The 18,514-nt window shown below is 33.8% G+C and overlaps 1 protein-coding gene across 1 annotated transcript; it reads right to left on the bottom strand.

Annotated features, from left to right (window-relative positions):
- Positions 1-213: 213 nt before the first annotated feature.
- LOC128190266 (b(0,+)-type amino acid transporter 1-like) lies at positions 214-18,101 on the bottom strand. Its single transcript, XM_052862255.1, has 13 exons — positions 17,755-18,101; positions 15,636-15,776; positions 15,277-15,378; positions 6,784-7,023; positions 6,320-6,445; positions 6,129-6,228; positions 5,971-6,015; positions 5,138-5,261; positions 4,106-4,212; positions 3,839-3,935; positions 3,455-3,604; positions 2,680-2,848; positions 214-1,953 (listed from the first exon to the last, which is right to left on the bottom strand). The coding sequence occupies exons 1-13, from the start codon at positions 17,774-17,776 to the stop codon at positions 1,883-1,885; spliced, it is 1,494 nt and encodes a 497-aa protein (XP_052718215.1). The 5' UTR covers positions 17,777-18,101; the 3' UTR covers positions 214-1,882.
- Between the last annotated feature and the right edge of the window lie 413 nt (positions 18,102-18,514).

Below are 18,514 nucleotides of genomic sequence, written 5' to 3' on the forward strand. Positions count from 1 at the left end.
CGATTATTCAAGTTTGGATGCGACTTTTCAGGTAGAACGTAAATAGGTTGAAAGACAGCCTGTCACTGTAAAACAACGCCTTTATATTTATTACTTATATATCTTAAAGAGTTGTATTCACATATTTCTAAAGTCAATCATCATTTAATTAACTTTTCTATCTTTATTATCGACAAGCTTGACATCAAGTTAGATTCCAGGCATAAAATGTGACAATTTCTACTGCTTTGATTGGTGCTAGTTGTAGTTAATTCACAACAGGACTATTGTACCAAATAACAGATTTTTAATTTATTGTATAAAACGTTTAATAACGATATATATTGGTATTTGTTTTAAATACATATAGTTTTACACATAAAGCTCTATGTATTCAGAAGGAAAGCATGTACAATATATCAAACACACGCACTAGTACATTTCAATCATGTTCAGAATATGTACGTATAAAGTTAAAACTTGTAGCAATGTGATTATCTATGAGCATGACTTGTATACAGCAAGACATAATCTCGTAAAATCATAAAATATTAAACAAAACAAAAAAAAACATTGACAATTTTCTTTGGTGCAATGCTAACCTTTTAATTCTAGAAGGCTATGCCATCCATATATGTGTGGTTTATGTAAAGTCCAGATGAATATTACATACTAAATAATAAATGTGATGCTATTGCCTTAATTGATATACTATTTTAAACTAATCCCTAAAATCATGCACTTACATATACACCACAGGCGTCTGACGTTATTTAATTTTCTCATGATAGAAAATTTATACTCTAGTTTATTAGGAAGAGAATAGAATAATCAAATTTAATTCTGATAGAAATAAATAACGTCAGGTGCCGGTGGTACATACTACTCATAACGATTTGAATATCGGTTAAATGGTCACTCGAACTAACATTTATGAAACATTTTACAAATAGTTAATAAAGCTTGTTTATTTTTATGTTTATATAGTAAGTTAAAAATAAATTATGTTTATCAAAAATCATGTTTGGAAAATTTAATTAGATTCTTCAATTTTGTTACAAATTTAGACTTAATAAATGTTACCTCAGTTAAATAATATTACTCCAGTAAACATGTTTAAAAAAGGCCGTCATGACATTTTGTAGTTTTTTTTTTTTAAAGAATGTTCAAAGATGGTTTTACATCACATTTTCTTAAATTATTCCTTAATTATACAGACTTCAGGGTTATAACATATTTATTTACTAAGATGAAAAAAATCAAAATATTTCTCCCTTTAACCACACATTGTAAACGCGGTTATGAGTGAATGTCTCGACAGGAATTTTACATTGCAAATGATATGAAAGACCTTTAGATGATAACTTGAAAACATTTGCGTTTTAAACGACCATCTAAATGATAAAAAAAACGTTAAATTTATTCATTATAATCTCCGTAAGAAATATGTATTAAAAATATAGAAAAAGAAAAAAAGATCAATGAAGAATCTTGAATTTTCTCCTTACACATAAATCTATTTTAATTTTATTTCTTTGACAGTTATGTATATCTTCGTTAAAGCTCTAATGTGACTGAAAACAGTAATCTTGGACAGATTACATATTTATTTATTTCATAACCTATTTCTATAGTGCTGACTAGGAATACCTGTATCAATTAGTTTAATTAAACATAAATAAAAAATAAAATTGATCGTTAAATATCACTAACGCAACCACATAAAAATTAATCTAAATTATAGGTAAATAGTTACATACCCGAGACAAAACATATTGATATCACATACAGTAGATATAGGAATACTAATTGTTTAAGAGTGTGCATTTCTCGTGGTTTCACATCATGTCAAACATTGTCTAATGGATTTCCAATTCTAAATGGCCGCTGATTTCACGGAGAATTATTCAAAGTCAGGAACATACGGACTTGGTCCGACCTCCATGAACAGTTGAACAAATAACGTGACAGGATCTGTTAGATACAGAGAGGAACATTTAACATCAAACATGTTAATGATAAAAATTAAAAAAAACCTCTGTGTCGAATCATTATGCCAGTGCCAAGGTCATTTTTCGCACTCATCTAATTTGCAGTTTCCAAAATATTCAAATATACCTTAGGGTGGACCATTGCTTGAAGATTTCATAGTAAATTATAATTGTTTATTAAAGTTGAACCTTTTGATAAGATTTTTCAATGGAAAATTGTTATTTCATAACTTATTTTCTTTGCTGATGTACCTCACCTATCAGTTATTATTAACAATTTTTATTTATTTCTGAAGGGAAAATATTGATTTCCGTACAGAAAAAAATCATTTTTCATTAGTGTGTGTAGAATTTTCTATCGGAGTTGTATTACTTCCTAGGGAATATAAATTCCGGTAGAAAATCACTTTTATTGTATCTTTAGAGCATCCTAGAGAATATTTTGAACATTCTATAATAGGAAAATCATTTCTACCTTAGAAATTATTTGTTTTCCGGGTGGTATGATTTTTTTAAAACTTGAAGGTAAATATCTCACTCGTCAGGTGATACCTACTTGAATAAAACAGATGTTACATTCTCTAAAGGAAATGGTCCATATCGTCTGCCATCTGCACCTTAGCATTGCCATAATCGTTTAACAAAGTGCATATTTACAAAAAATAATATCTTGCAAAGAAAGCAATACACGATACGGTATTTGACTCACCAAAGCAGCCCTTGTGGATTCTAAAGTGAACGAGTGGGACGTAGAACACCAGCCCTCCAACGATGAAGAGGAAGGCGTACAGGAACTCTACTCTGGGGTCCTGAATAATCGGAGCCACCACCAGGTAAAGGGAGCAAAGCAGAAAGATGATTGGGAACAGGATAAACACCTGTAGAAATCAAACGATATGTTATTTTAAGCCGAGAAACCAAACAATACAGTAACAAAAATCAAGAGAAACAAGAGAAACAAGACCGTATCGTAAGACGTGATAAGGGCCCGTAAAATAACAATCTATACATTAGTGGCCAATCAAATGATTAAAGGAAGAGGACCAGTAAAAAACCAAGTTTTTAAAACGACTGAATTAGACGCCAAAGGAAACGGGGTAACAATCAAAGTTAAGGTAAGTATGAAAACAGGGAATACAGGGATCATGATTACACCAGGAGAAATTAAGCAAAGAGTTAAAACCCGAGCTGCAGGGAACAGAATAAATGCCTGTAAAAACGAAGCAACACATTGAAACAAAGGTAACGCTGGAAAAGAGTAAGTGCCTGAAGAATAAAAAAAAGCAAAAAAAAAAAAGAATAGCTAGGGTTGAGTATTGAGACACTTATTTGTAACAAACCATAAATGTCTTAAGTTACAATAACGACTAACGTTATTTAAGTTTATATGAATATAGTAATCATGCATCAATGATTCAACCGTCTTTGAAATAACAAAAGATATCTTCTTAGATGAGATACATATGTAAGAGTAACGTCATTGCCTTTATGGGCCTATGCTCGTTTTTCATGGTAAATCTCAGAATGATCAGAGACACTATGGCCAGAGCGTAGAACATCCAGGCGGCGAAGCTGAAGAAGTCAATGAGGCTCCCAATATCTCCAGGAATCAACATCAGTAGAGCAAGAATAGTCTGTGAATAAAGGGAACAACAATACGTTAATTACAACCAATAACTCGATCCTTTAGTACAACTAATAGCATTGCAAGATGATTCAGACTAGATTTCTTCGTTATTTCAAATCCCACTGAATATAAAATAAGATTCTTTAATTTGCATAACCTTGACATTGCAAAAATTAATCGAACTTAATTACACAATGATGTTTTTCTTTAGCCGTGTGATATGAGGGCACATACGGCTTACCGTAAAGATGATACAAGGAATTGGGGTCAGACGTCGTGCGTTGACGTAAGACAGTACTTCCGGGAACTGGTTCTCTCGGGCGGCAACGTACAGTGTTCTAAAAAAACAACGAAACTGTCTACTCTCTTGTACGAGTGTGTATGGGGGGGAGTGCTCTACTGAGACAACTAAATATCTACCGCCTTCACTCCAGACTTCTTTAGCATATCATACGCGTATGACATTGTAAGTGATTGTATAATTATGTTGGGGTGAGGGTTTCGGTACCTGACTCCAGCAAACAGAGACCCGTTAGCAGCACCAAATGTGGAACACATGACAAACAGCGGCATGATGACGGCAACTCTTTTCCCTAGCACTACTTCTCCCCATTCCTATCATGAAATAAAAAAATTTATAAGACATGTTCCTTGTAATAAGGAAATTTTAAAAATTATATGCACAAGGGTTTTTTTGTTACTTTTGGAAAATGTTTCAGATTGACTGTGGAATCACTTTTATTCGTGGGGTTCAATGTTTGTTGGTAGCCAAAAGTTTCTTGGTTCGTAGGAACGTATTTTCTTTGATAGTGTAATCAGGATAATTTCATTAATCATTAAACAGTTGATTGTGTATAGGTTCCATGGGATGTAAATTCCTGGGCAAGGTTTACCCACAAAATCCACGAACATTGGTCCCCCACAAACAATGATGATTCCACAGTATACGTAATTGTCTCATTATAACAAAAGGTATACAGATGTATAGCATTTCCATCCAACAATAGTTGATTTTTAACAGCGCAAAACTATGAAGAAAAAAAATATGAATATAACATATTGAGATAGGAATGATAGAGTTGAATATAATAAGTCATAAAAATGACGATAAAATGATAATCAGAAAACAAGATTTTCAACCATTCATAAAATCTACGATTGGGCAGTCGTTATGAAGTTAACACTTTTGACTTCTAACGCTAATAAAATCTAGGATTTATTCTTTTTAATTCACATAAAGTGTCCTTTTGCTCAAGATGAATAAATATTCTTTATTAGTGTGTTCGATGTTTTGTCATGAGGTACATGTACCAATGTGAAATAAACACTTTTAATGAATTTTAAAATGCTCGTGGAATCTTCGATTAATAACGTTGTGTGTCCTTATCTTTAAGATGGATAATTATTTTATACTAGTGTGTTCCATGTTTTGTCATAAATGAGTTGCCGTTAAAGTGTATAATTCACAAGCAGATGTGTTATAGAGTTTTTAAATTCTCTGAATTTTAAAACTTAAGTGTTACATATATACTCGACCCACCAGAGCCACAGCGCTAGAGTTGAGGAGCCCCTCGGTCCCGAGGACGGCCAGGTAGGAGATATTGGCCAGCACATAGATAACAGTCACCAGGAGGACACCCAGCACGTTGGCACGGGGGAGATTTCTGAGTAAAGATCGAGAGTAGGTTATTACCGGGATCTTTGGTCAGATTCATTACATTAGATTTGACATTTGACCAAAAAATGCATCAATGACATTAATTTCATGATAATTTTTCAAAATATTCTGAACTGAGGGGCTAGGGTTACAAGTTATTTTCATCATCGTTTTATACATGTAAGCAACGGGTAAATTGCTTATCTTTTCGTTGTACACTACAATTATACCAAACTACAGATTAACTCTTGTAAAATTTCATTTAAGTAATACTTGAATGCAATAGAAATTCTAAAGCGTGTATACATTGTGGGACGATAGTAGAAATCTCAAAAGCATCAACATTTATTTTAAATGTCTGACAAAAAAATTCTCATTAAATACGTAGTTTAACGAAGAAAATATTTGCATATACACTATTCGAAATGCAGTCCTAGTGTACATGTACTAATCTATTATTTTTTCACCTTATTATTTGTTTTTTTTAAGTGTCTAGTGAGAATAAAGAAAGAAAATTACAAAATCAAAAACAGTTTTAAAATTCAAAACAATCTAGTAAGCTACGCGACTATTTCTTACTTTAATATCAGTTTCATGCCTGATATTTTCATACATTCTACCTGAAATCGATTATATCTAAATTATAACTTTACGCCAATGATAAGAGGCTATGAGCTATATACCGTTATACATATATATGCAGCAATTTCACTCACACGTATGGGTTTTTCAGCTCTTCTGTAATGTAATTCAAATTGTTCCTACAACGAATAAATTTGTTTTTCAAATTTTGAAAAAAAATCACATTGCTACATGTAGCAAACTACTTCGTTTAGTGCTGGACGTTAGGAGGGAAATGTACAACGATACTCACCACCCGTCGTAAGCCCACAGGGCGTCGTAGAAAGCCAGGGCCACGCCTGATGGGGAGTTAGTGGAACCCTCGAAACCTTTCTGGAGTGTCTCTACTTCTCCTGTGTTAGTAATAATGTTTACAAGTTATGGCAACATATCTTGAATAAAGGATTGCGATGATATGTAACAGGTAGGTCGAGCAGGAGTTACCTTTGCCCAGCCAGACCAGGCCCCCGATGACGATGATGACGAGGGCGATTAGTTTGGCCCCAGTGAAGAAGACCTGCACGCTGGCAGCTAGTTTCGTGTCCCAGGAGTTGACTATTGCAAGCGTTACTGCGTACGAGATGAACAGAAATGTAGTCATACATACAGTTTTTACATCGTGCCCTACGATCTATAATATTTTTTTTTCTTTCTGATAATTGTTTCAGTCAATCGATCCTTACGACCAAACAAATGAATATTCATCAATCACAAACTAAATATTTCAATCGAATGGATGTATATTATACAATTATTAATTGGTATCATGAATGGTTTAATAAATTACTTGACACTTTAACTATTGACAACTTTGGTGTCAGATTTTTGGTTGTTTGTTGTTAATTTGGGGGGTTTTCGGGGGGGGGGGGGGGTAAAATGCGGCCGCGATCCTCGATCAGTTATCTTACTCATTGCCAACGCTGCAATCATTTTCTTGGGTATCTGGGGTTCTCCACAGAACTCCATCAAGGACATTACGTACTCGGCGAAGGTCAGACAGATGATGGCCATGGAGGAAGGAGTTAAGACAATGATCTTGGTCCAGGCGAAGAGGTAGGCCACCACTCGTCCCATGGCCGCCATCATGTACGGGTACTCGCCGCCAGATTTGGTGATCAGAGTTCCCAACTCAGCGTAGGAAAGGGCCCCTGTGAATGAAAAACACTAGAAAGATGTGTAAAAGCAGGAATCGCAAACTATTTCGTGATCATTTTGATACCAATTGTCTTGACACTCTGTCATTTTAGGGGTTTTTTCTAAATATACTGCAAATACGTTTTCTTTTATTTTTCTTTGTTTGGAACTATTTTTATCTTAAAGAAATTCATGAAATTTTGACACAGTAAATTAGATTATATAACCAAATTATTCTAACAGTTTGATCAAATTTGACCTCCTCGTTTTCGCATAAAGGTCAGGTCAAGGTCACTACTTTTTTCCTCAACTTAAAGGATGATAAAAATAAATGTAGTTTTTCGCAGTTATGTAGACATCTGTTTAAGATATGAAGATTCTTTTCTTCAATGAAATGATATATTATCAGAATGTCTATCAGCTTATATTACTAAATCCGAATAAATATTGAAACTAAAATTGATATTGCTTTGCCCGCATTTCCTCCAATTTTCTTTTATTTTGAAGATATTTTGATTATTTTTTGTGCTTTCAATATTAAAATATTTCTGGTTTTTTTACGTATATTTAAGAGTTTATATAATTTATATAAATATATAAATTGACAGAAAACCATATATATTGACCATCTAATGAGAGAGAAAAACTGATTTTAGTGATTTTTTCAAACAAATCAATGCATAACATGAGCGCTTTTAAAAGCTTATAAAAAGTATTTAATATGCAAATCTTATTTTAAAAACAAATTCTGAAACTCAAGTATCATATCACTAGTTTAAATAAGTTAAAAAATTCAGCATTGATGTTATTGTTAAATGCTAAAACAGACTCGTTAATCTACAGCATTTCTGAACTGCAAAACATGTGATATTTTCCTTCGCCAGTATTCCGCTAAAAATATAGTCCTCGTTAGATTATTATTTCTATGCCAAGATGTATGATAGTAAATAAGAAAGATAAACATTTGCCAAGAGAGTAAAGATGTACGAGAATGCAAAGTCAAAGGTGCGAAGTTGCGACGAAGTATATCGAAATCCTTCGTCATCGCACTTTCGCCTTCGTAAATTCGCATTTTCGCCCTAAAAGCAAAAGTGCAAAAATGCGAATCCTGCTAGGTAGAGATGTGGACCTTCACACTAAGTATTTTTGTATATGCATGTAAATTTATATACTCCAGTCAGTAAGCTACGTATATTTCTCTTGTATTCAGATAATGTAAGTGCTATATAAATGTCACAGGGGATGACAAGTAGAAATACTCGTCATCTTTTGATACTGCAATGGGGATATCAAAAGGGGTTGGATCTAAAAATAGACATTGCAGATATGCAGAATATATGAACATAAAGCAACCTGTTTAAAATTATAATTTTCTGAGTCGAGTTCAGTGTATGATTTTTTGGTCTTAATAAAATGAAGTATTTTAAAGTACCTTTTGTATATGTAATAAATAAAAGGATATGTGAATTATATTACTCTCATGATGTAACAGTGTCTACCTCTGTGCTTTATATTCCAAACTGTTATCTACAGAAACTCAAGCAATTTACCTGAAGCACCTATAAATACATCCGTTCATGTCGTAACATAATGCTGTAATTTCTGACATTGTAAATGAGACGTGATCATCAAAAAACTTCACCGTGCTTTATTCAGACTCATGCCGAGAGGTCGTTCAAGGGTACACAGTATGCAAGTGTAAACTTATGTGAGAAATGTAACGATTTACGAATTCATTTGAAATGTCCTCGATAAAGGACAAAACTGGTATACAGCCGGATCTCACACCACTAGCCGGTGTAATGAAGTATAATGACCCCCGTAGAATAATGACCGGGGGTCATTTTTCGACGTAGAATAATGACCCCCCTAGCTGAAGAATAATTGGATTTTTCTGAAGAAAAAAGACCCAGGGGTAATTTTACTTCATGTTAAACATGAAGAAAAATGACCCCCATAAAAAAATGACCCCCCCCCCGTAAACATGAATAGAAATTGGTTACCCCGTATCCAAGATATGACTTTGAAGTTACTTTATTTTTCACTCTGTTCAACTGATTTTGAAGTTATAAACATCGATCTTGTAAATAAATCGCTGTATATAGTTTCTCCTATCCGTAGCAAGCACACGCAAAACACTCTTACATTGCTACAAATTGATTGTTAACAGTTACGTTACTTCTCTCGTCGACAAACGGCGGGAAATGATGCATATAAAAAATAATTCATACACAATGCGGATATTGTGTGATAATTAACGAACAATAATCATGAAAGAATAATTATTGTAAGAATATAAGCAATATTCATTGGTGAATGAATTGTCAATCGAAGAATGATACAGGTATATATATCTTTATGGAAAAAGACTAAGGGGGCAGGTAACGTAGAAATATGAATACTTCTTATTTACATTTCTTCGGGAAAGTGATTTTTTAAAAAGAAAGCATTCTGCGTTAGTTTTGTTTTCTTCTACGTAATACATGAACATCATTTGTTGTAATGTTGTATTTGTGATCATGGATAGACTTTATTCTTTTAGAGCAAATTTGTGAAGAGTACCTGACTATAGTAAATCTTAATAGATAATAGACACTGATCGATTATAATAAGAAAAGATTGTTTCTAAAAGCGTTGATAATAGGTTAGGGCCCATGTTAGGGGTTTATATCCTGCTTGATTTTGATCACCCGATCTTTATTGTATCAAATGTTACCAATGCTCATACAAACTTGCAACTTCGCACTCTCGCCTTCGAATCTTCGCGCTTTCGCCTTTTAGCTCACTGAGATGAAGTCAATGGGAGCATATGCTATACCCCCGGCGTCGGCGTCCGGAGCTGGTTAAAATTTTAGTTGTAGCTCCTGTATCTAAGCTATTACTTGTCCTCTCTTCACCAAAGTTACATGGAGGATGCATCTGGACCTACTGATTCTGGTTTCTAACTTTCAGATGCTGGAGGAGGTTAAGGTTTTTGGAGCAGGTTAAAGTTTTTGTTGCAGGTGCCTTAAATAGCAATATCTAAGTTACTGCTGGTCCGTACTTCACCAAACTTGCAAAGATGGCGTGTCTTATGATAATGATACACCAGACAGGCTTGAGTGCTGAATCTGAGCTATAGGTTTCGGATGCAGGAGGAGGTAAAGGTTTTTGTTGCAGGTGCCCTCTAATGATAATATCTTAGTTACTACTGGTCTTAACTTCATTAAACTTGTATGGATGGTGCGTCTCATTATAGTGATGCACCTGACAGGCTTAAATGCTGAATCTGAGTCACAGGTTTCGGATGCTGGAGGAGGTTAAGATTTTAAGAGCTGGTAAAAGTTTTTGACACAGGTGCCCTCTGATGACGATATCTTAGTTATTACTGGTCCTAACTTCACCAATCTTGCATTGATATAGTCTTATGATACTGATGCACCTGACAGGCTTAAATGCTGAATCAGAGCCATAGGTTTATGATTCTTGATGAGGTTTAGTTTTTTTGGAAAAGGTCACATGTTTTATAGCTAGATAGATAGCTTGCATAGTTGATTTAACCATATTATAAATGAAACGCAGAGGTTGCTTCAGATGCAGAGCCTGATCTCCATTATCTAGGATGCTAAAGAAATCTCCTACCTCACTCAAACCTGCTTGATAGATAGATGTAGTTGTTGTAAAATGATGTAACATGGTCCCTATGATATTGTAATATTATAAACTATCGTATCATACGATATTGTATGATATGGTATTGGTGTATATGATATATTATCATATCACATGAAATTGTGTTTTATAAGATTTTAATATATATTATTGTATTATATGATACAATGTGTATAGTATGACTGTATTATATAATATTTTACTTTATCCCATGATATTGTTTAATTTGATATGATACAATGTTTATCAAATTATATTGTATCTAACAATACAATATCATATTATGTATCAAATATGATACAGTATCATACAATACAATATCAAACTATAATGTTTACATTCACTTTCTTTCCCTCTATTAAATTGCATTGGTTATTTTTAGTGATATTTACACACAACACAGAGGACTTAATCACCAAATCTGGGGCGTATGAATACATTCAGTATTTCTTCAGTATTTCTCGAAGAACAAGAACTGACTCTTCTCGCGACTTCAAACCGGATAACGACCTGATATTATACTTACGCTGATAAATATCTCATTGATGTAAATATATTTTGACAGTTAAATGAATTCAATTCATTGATTTCTTAGTATACCAAGAGTAAATTCATTAAATTACAGAAAGAAAAATAAAATTGTGTTATTAGAATTTAAAACGCTGCGTACTATTTTTGTCAGCATATTGTGTCTGTTCTAGTGACCATTCTGTTAATTTCGCATTACTTGTTGAATAAGACAGAGCCTTTTAAAAAAAATCATATTTGCGGGAAGGAAATACATGTTTAAAAAACGTAAATATAAGCATTGAATCATTATTTTTTGAAAGATGTCGTCTCATAACTGCAACAATGAGTGCAAACAAATTTTCATAACGCGCTAGCGCGCGTTATACAATTTGTATGCACACACCGTTGCAGTTATGAGACCACATCTTTCAAACAATAATGATTCAATGCTTAATTACACAATATAATATCATATGTTTCAATGTTATGATGTATTATTGCAGTTTGATATTGTTTCATATAATACTATATTGTATTATGTTTTATGATATTGTATTGTTTGATCAAATACAATAATATATAACACAATACAATGTCATATCATACGTTACAATATCATATCTCACAATATTTTACGGTAGTTTATGGTATTATATGATATATATTGTAATTATGGTAGGATGCAATTTTAATTTTATATTATTGTATTGATTAACATATGAACATATGATTAACACACAATTTTTTAACATATCATCATGATATACGATATTGTTTCAAAACAGAATCCATGAATATCCAAGATCATGAAGGATGGTTTTCATATAATATGATAAAGGTGGTCTCATAAAGGCGATGCCTCATAAAGGTGATGCCTCGTCTCGGTGAGCTTTGTAATCTGTGATTACCTATGTTTTATAATTGCAGAGCTCTCCATCGTTTAAAGGGTTCCGAGGCATATTTTGGAAAGTTAATCTTTATAAAATTAATAAAATAAAATTATCCAGGGGGATGGGGTCCGGACTCCCTCTCCCCTTTTACTGCGTGAAATTAAAAATATTGAATTTTCCGGGGGGGGGGGGGGGGGGGACCCCCTATCCCCCTCTAGATCCATGCATGAGCAAGGAGTGTCGCATAATGAAATTACATTGTTACTGTGTTTGGTCCACGGTAAAGAGACGGCTGTGGTAAGTGACAGGAGTCTGGAAGTGCATATGTACACATTATGGCGGACATTAAATTTTGTGTGGAGTAGATAATGATTAGGCATAGCCAGCACTGGTAAACATATATGTTACATGTACACATTAAAATATTTATAAACATTCATAGTAAGCGCGATGGCCTAGCGCATGCGTACCAATAATAGCATGGATTAATCGGAAATTTAAACCTTGGAGAGTACGGTGCCTGTATTAAATTCTATGTAATCGACCGAGACTTGCTGAATGCTATCAAAAAAGGCGAAGGCGAAAGTGCGAAGATGCGAAGGCCAGAGTGCAAAGTTGGGAAGGAAGGAGTGATAGAAGTATCGCTCCTTCGCCTTCGCACTTTAGGCATCACATCTTCGCACTTCGTCGTCGCATCTTCGCACTTTTGCTCTTTCGCCTTCGCACTATGCCTTTGCAACTTCGCATCTTCGCCCTAAGGTCGAAGTGACCCTATCGGAACACCATAGATATATGTAAATGTAATTGTTAAGATGACAACCATACCCCGATGCAGTACGTCAATATCTATACTACTATATTAAAAAAATAGACTCGAATTTTTGGGCTTTAATACCGAGAAATCGGAAGAGTACTGTCTTTTGCTTTATATATTTTAAACATCATTGGTACTTGAAGATTACCAATTTGCTTTTATTTTTTCTCAATCAAGCCTCGCTAATTAATAATCAACAAAAATTCCATTAAAAAATCCGGAAATTATCTTAATTTTTTGGATTTTACAATCTTGCGCATGCGAATTACATTCACGCTAAATCACGGGAGGCTCTTTAGTTTATGATTCCACAATATCGCATTTTCATGGATAAACTCAGAAACAATATTAATTACAAATACGTGTAAATTTTCATTGAAAATTTGTCATAAATTCTGTTCATTAAAGGATTTACGCGTGATAACTCTAACTCAGTGCATTTAATATGAAAAATCCCAAGAGTTCCGAACATTGTGTGACAATTCGGAGCGAGTAAAAACGTTGGTGAAAAACTAAAATGGTGAATTATTCATAAATATGAATTAATATTTTGGATGAAATGTATTTACAGCCACAAAATGGTTTGTTATGAATAGTTTGACGGTTATTTTCAATGAAGTTTCTTTAATTTCCTCAAAATCGTTTCGGAGCGATTCTGTCGGTTTTTTGCTAAGATTAGGGGTATATGGGAGGCGTTTTAACTGTCGTAAGGCCTCTCCCTAAACAGAGTACTAAGCAGAGTGTGGTGAAATTAATAGCATTATTGAAGGGTTAAAGCTTTGATATGTAAATGTCAACAATACGGTGTGTCGATGTATCTATTTCGTAGATGTCCGATACCATATGCAATGTCAACCCGTGCACGCACGGTTCAAAGTATCCTCATATCGAGATCACAGTAGCTTTCTTTCACTTTTTAAAATTATCTTAGTTAATTGTACAATTTTGTTATCTTAAGTGTGTTGGGGCCTAGGATAATAAGATTGGTCAGTTGATGTATCTTAAATCTTGGGATATGATGTCCGAAAAAGTATGTTTCTTTTTATATATCAAGCACTTTCAATTTCTTTAAGTTTCCAATAAATCCTGGGTGATAGAGTCAACCCGTGCACGCACGCGGGTCAAAGTCTAGTCTTGTTATAACGGAAGGATTTTTATTTTCTAAGATATACCCCTTCTTTCAATTTAAGTTTATTTGAATATGAATTATGATTTCTGTTACTTTCTGTAAACTTCAGCAGTAAAAATTACAATAGTGTAAAGACTATTTCACAAAAAATAAAAAAAAATATACTGAAAAACTTTAATCTACAAGGGGGTCATTATTCTACAGGGGTCACTTTTCTTCATGTGGAATGTGCTCACTTTTATGAAAATGACACTTATTCTTCAGGCAAAGGGGTCATTTTTCTACGTAGAATAATGACCGGGGGGTCATTTTTCTGCGTAGAATAATGACCGGGGGGGTCATTTTTCTACGTCAAAAAATGACCCCCGGTCATTATTCTACGGGGGTCATTATTCTTCATTACACCGGCCCTTTCCCCATGTAAAGAGAGAGTAGATGTTCACGTTAAATTGAAATACTAATATTTACCTTCTCCCGAAATAACAAAAAAACCTGCTAACTAAAAGACTCTATTTTATAACATAAGGCCATACAGAAGAACCTTATAGGCTGGTAATAAACTCAGTCTGCATAACTTTATTTTTCTGCAGGGCGTTATTTTAAGCAAAGAAAAACCAACCAAACAAAGACAATCAACAAAAAAAAATATTTAAAGAATCCAATGTATTCATCATATGCCGGTATAATGCCATATAAAGTCAAAACAGAAAATTTGAAATATATAATGAAATAATTAACGATCTCCGATCCTCAGTCTTGTTTGATAACCATATTATCCGGACTGGTTTTTTTTTTTAATTTTCTTTATGTTTTCGTTTCTTTATATTTATGTAACCATAAATCTATCTTTTATATCTTTATAATCATTCTTCTATTGTTAATATTACGATCAGTTATTCACCGAAATGCTTAGCTTAGTGGTTCCTATCTATATCTACTACATATTGGTAAAGGGGTTCGAGCCACCTATGCACCGGTACAAGTTTTTTTTTTAATTCGATCTCCACTTGTACATTTATTCCAAAATATCCATCATGGGCGCAATAACTTCTAAATTGCATGGATACCATCAATAAAATTATTATTATTTTATTTCGTTCATAAAGGTTGAAAATAACATTTCTACGATGAAAAAAAAAGTTTTTGAGACTGAGGGTCGAAGACGTTGAATATACCTTTTCTAAAACTAGAACGCAAAAATTTGCATCCGAAGAAAAACAATTATACTTTATTAGAAATACCACGAACATGTAATATAAAATGGCGAGCTTACCCATGAGAGATAGCATGCCCCCGGCGGCCCATACCACGAGGCTAAGGCCGACAGATCCCGTCTCCTGGAGGACTCCTTTGGGAGAAATGAAGATCCCAGAACCTACAACACAACATGGAATCAATCAATATATAGTATAACAAGGTAGGAAAACCCATCACAAAAGCATTCTTTCAATAGTATTAAAATATCTAAAACGAGGACTTAATTTTTGGATATCAAGTATACATGTATCAATTTTTGATTTTGTTGGTCTTTTTCCATCACGACCGACCGGTTTATTAGTAAAAGTCTCTCTCTCTCTCTCTCTCTCTCTCTCTCTCTCTCTCTCTCTCTCTCTCTCTCTCTCTCTCTCTTACCTATGATGGTGCCCACTATAATGGAGGTACCGCTGATCAGTCCTAAGTTACGCTGGAGTTTGATTCCTTTCGTTTCCACTTCAACATGTGGAGCTTCTCCGTTGTTAACGGGACGTTTTCTAAGCTCCGTGCCATCTTCCTCTGTTAATCAGGAATTGAATTAAACATATTTTATTGTATACATATACAAATGATTAGGTTAATCAAGATTCAGGTGTCTATCTAAGATAACACTAAACGACTGGAAATTGTTATTGTGGAAAAGAAATTTTCTTTCGATGAAATTTGATAGTCCGTTTGAAACCTGTTTATGAGATAGGTTTCAGTCACTCGCACAATTATGAAACTAGAACCATACAATGTATTTGGTTAAATAATACCGAAATATTTTATTGAAAATAAATTTTGAGAATGGGGCACAATTGAAAAATAATCGATAATTAAAAGTATGATATGCAATAACGTTGTCTTGATTAATTTTGATTCGAAATTTTCAGAATTCCGAAATGAGTAAAAAAAAAATTAGTACTAATTCTCCAATACTTATCTTAAGTTTATCGCATATAATTTAAATATAATCAGTGGAAAAATATAGTATATTAAATAGTTTTACAAGAAGAACTGTGACGAATACTAACCAACTTTATCATGGATGACTTCATGTGACAGTATTACAGGTATATGGTGACGAAAAAGGCAAAGATATCAGTTGACATCATTTGTGCATCAATTTTATCAACGCTGTTTTCGTATTTGCAATATCGCTTTTCATATCTTTCTGTTATGACACCACTTGATACATGATGATACAAGAAGAGACCAATATTCGCCTATATTTCTTAAATGGTCATTAACAGTGTTCCGGATACTTATGTCAAGGTGGCATTTTTGCAGCCTTCTAAGCTGCATGTATCGAAAAATTAAAATATGCCATATGATATACCATTGCTTAAAGAGGCTATAACCACTTTTCGTATTAATTATGGTAATGGTGGGGGGGGGGGGGAGGGTGGAGGGGGGTTCTGGAGGAACTTTTTGGCTTGCCAACATCCTCCTGAAGAGCGGGGTGACAAGCGTCGACATTCCAAAGACCATTTGAACTACACGGGGTATGGGGGCATGTACAAATGAAGTACCGTATATATTTGTTAAAATTTGTCAAACGAAGTAATAGTTTTTTTAGCGATTTAAAGGGGGCGGGGAGAACGAAGTTACATTTATTACGAGGCAGCAACCTAGGACAGGCCACACGATTTTCCTATAATACCATTCACTGGGTGGCCAAAAAAAGAAGAAAAAAAACATTCAGGAATAACATGCAGATTCATTTAAGTATTTACATATGCATTTATCAGTGGCGTCGGAAGCAAACTGAAAGTGTGTGTGTGTGGGGGGGGGGGGGGTGTTAATCGAATCCGACGCTTGGCCATATTAGTTATTTGGCCATTTCATGACACTCAATAATTAAAATAAACCAAAAGTTCTAGTATCACATCGTTCTTGTAATATGCACATATGGCTGTGATTAATGCAGACATTCACATTATGTTAAAAGATCTAAAATTTTGAGAATTCCACAATTTTAAGTCCATTGATGAGCAACCATGCGTGCAGAAGCCATAAAAGATGTTATTTTCTGACTATTCTCGGAGGTTAAGAGTGCATTAACTGTATTTTACTTCTAGTTCGTGGAGGATTGAAGGTGGTGATTAACTTCGATCACATATACTGACACAAAGGTACATGTATAATTATCAATAAACTTCTTCTTCATTGCACACGTATGTACACTTGCAGAACTCTCTATAAACATATTTTTAAGTGACATTTAATCCTATATTTAAGTAAATCATGTCAACAGCTGTAAGTAAACACTGCAGAATAAGAATAGCCTTTAAAATCGTTGCTACAAAAACTAGATTTTGAAGGTCTTGTCCGTTGAATTCATTAGCTGTTTATACTTATATATTTGACAAGTTTATATACCAGTGCATGAATATTACCTAAATTTCGTACCACACTCTCTAAATTTCATATACCACTCCACAGCTCAAGACATGAAGCTTGAAATGAAAATTAAGAAAATGTTTTCATATTTTGAGATATACCATGTACTTACGAGAGAGTGCAGGATTGTCCATTGTCTATAATTTCCCAGCAGACGATGTGGGGAAATCCTTCGTTAACCGCCAATAAATTAAAGATAACGTACACAAGTGTAGGTTTTAGGTCCTGTTCAACGATAGCTCTAGCCTAATAAAACTTAAAAGTCGGAGACATCTTATTGGAAACACCCATCTATACTGTCGGTCTTGCTTGAATGACTCTGATCATTTCTGAAGCCGCTGATGACCGTCTCTTAATAGTTTCTGGTTTTCTTTTTCGTCCTTTTCTTAAATTCTTTTTTATTAGAAATTAATGTCTCGTGTTTAATCTTCAATGGCTCTATGTCATGAATTTTTGTGTGTGTTTAGAAGAGAAGAATCCTACAAATGAACAGCAAATACCTGTACTATATAGTTACCTGTGCGTGGATGGTTTTTATACATATGCATATTCATCAAAGTCGATTCTAAATGTCGAATTAAGGCAATTCAGTTTATTTGCTTCGAGTTTTCTTTATTTAAATATATTCAAGAAGATGAACACTTGACTTATTTTCACTCCCCTATGAGGACCATATAGGCCTTGCATCGATATTTCTTTAACATTCGATGGATATGGTATTCCAGCTATTTCCCTTAATAGAACTAATTCAATCTATTTAATAAGATGCATACGCACGGTATCGACAAAAATCATCATGCTAATAAAAGTAAATCATCTGAAGGGAAAAAATGCTATTAACATCAGAGACACATATAACAGTTAGTATATAC

The sequence above is a fragment of the Crassostrea angulata genome, chromosome 6, assembly GCF_025612915.1.
Source record: "Crassostrea angulata isolate pt1a10 chromosome 6, ASM2561291v2, whole genome shotgun sequence".
NCBI classification, from domain to species: Eukaryota; Metazoa; Mollusca; class Bivalvia; order Ostreida; family Ostreidae; genus Magallana; species Magallana angulata.

Coding starts and splice junctions, on each gene's coding strand:
- LOC128190266 (XM_052862255.1), bottom strand. CDS start 17,776: ATGGACAATCCTGCACTCTCTC. Junction 6,446..6,783: donor GATTGCAGCGTTGGCAATGA/GTAAGATAACTG, acceptor TCTCGTACGCAG/TAACGCTTGCAATAGTCAAC. Junction 1,954..2,679: donor AATCCACAAGGGCTGCTTTG/GTGAGTCAAATA, acceptor TGTATCTAACAG/ATCCTGTCACGTTATTTGTT.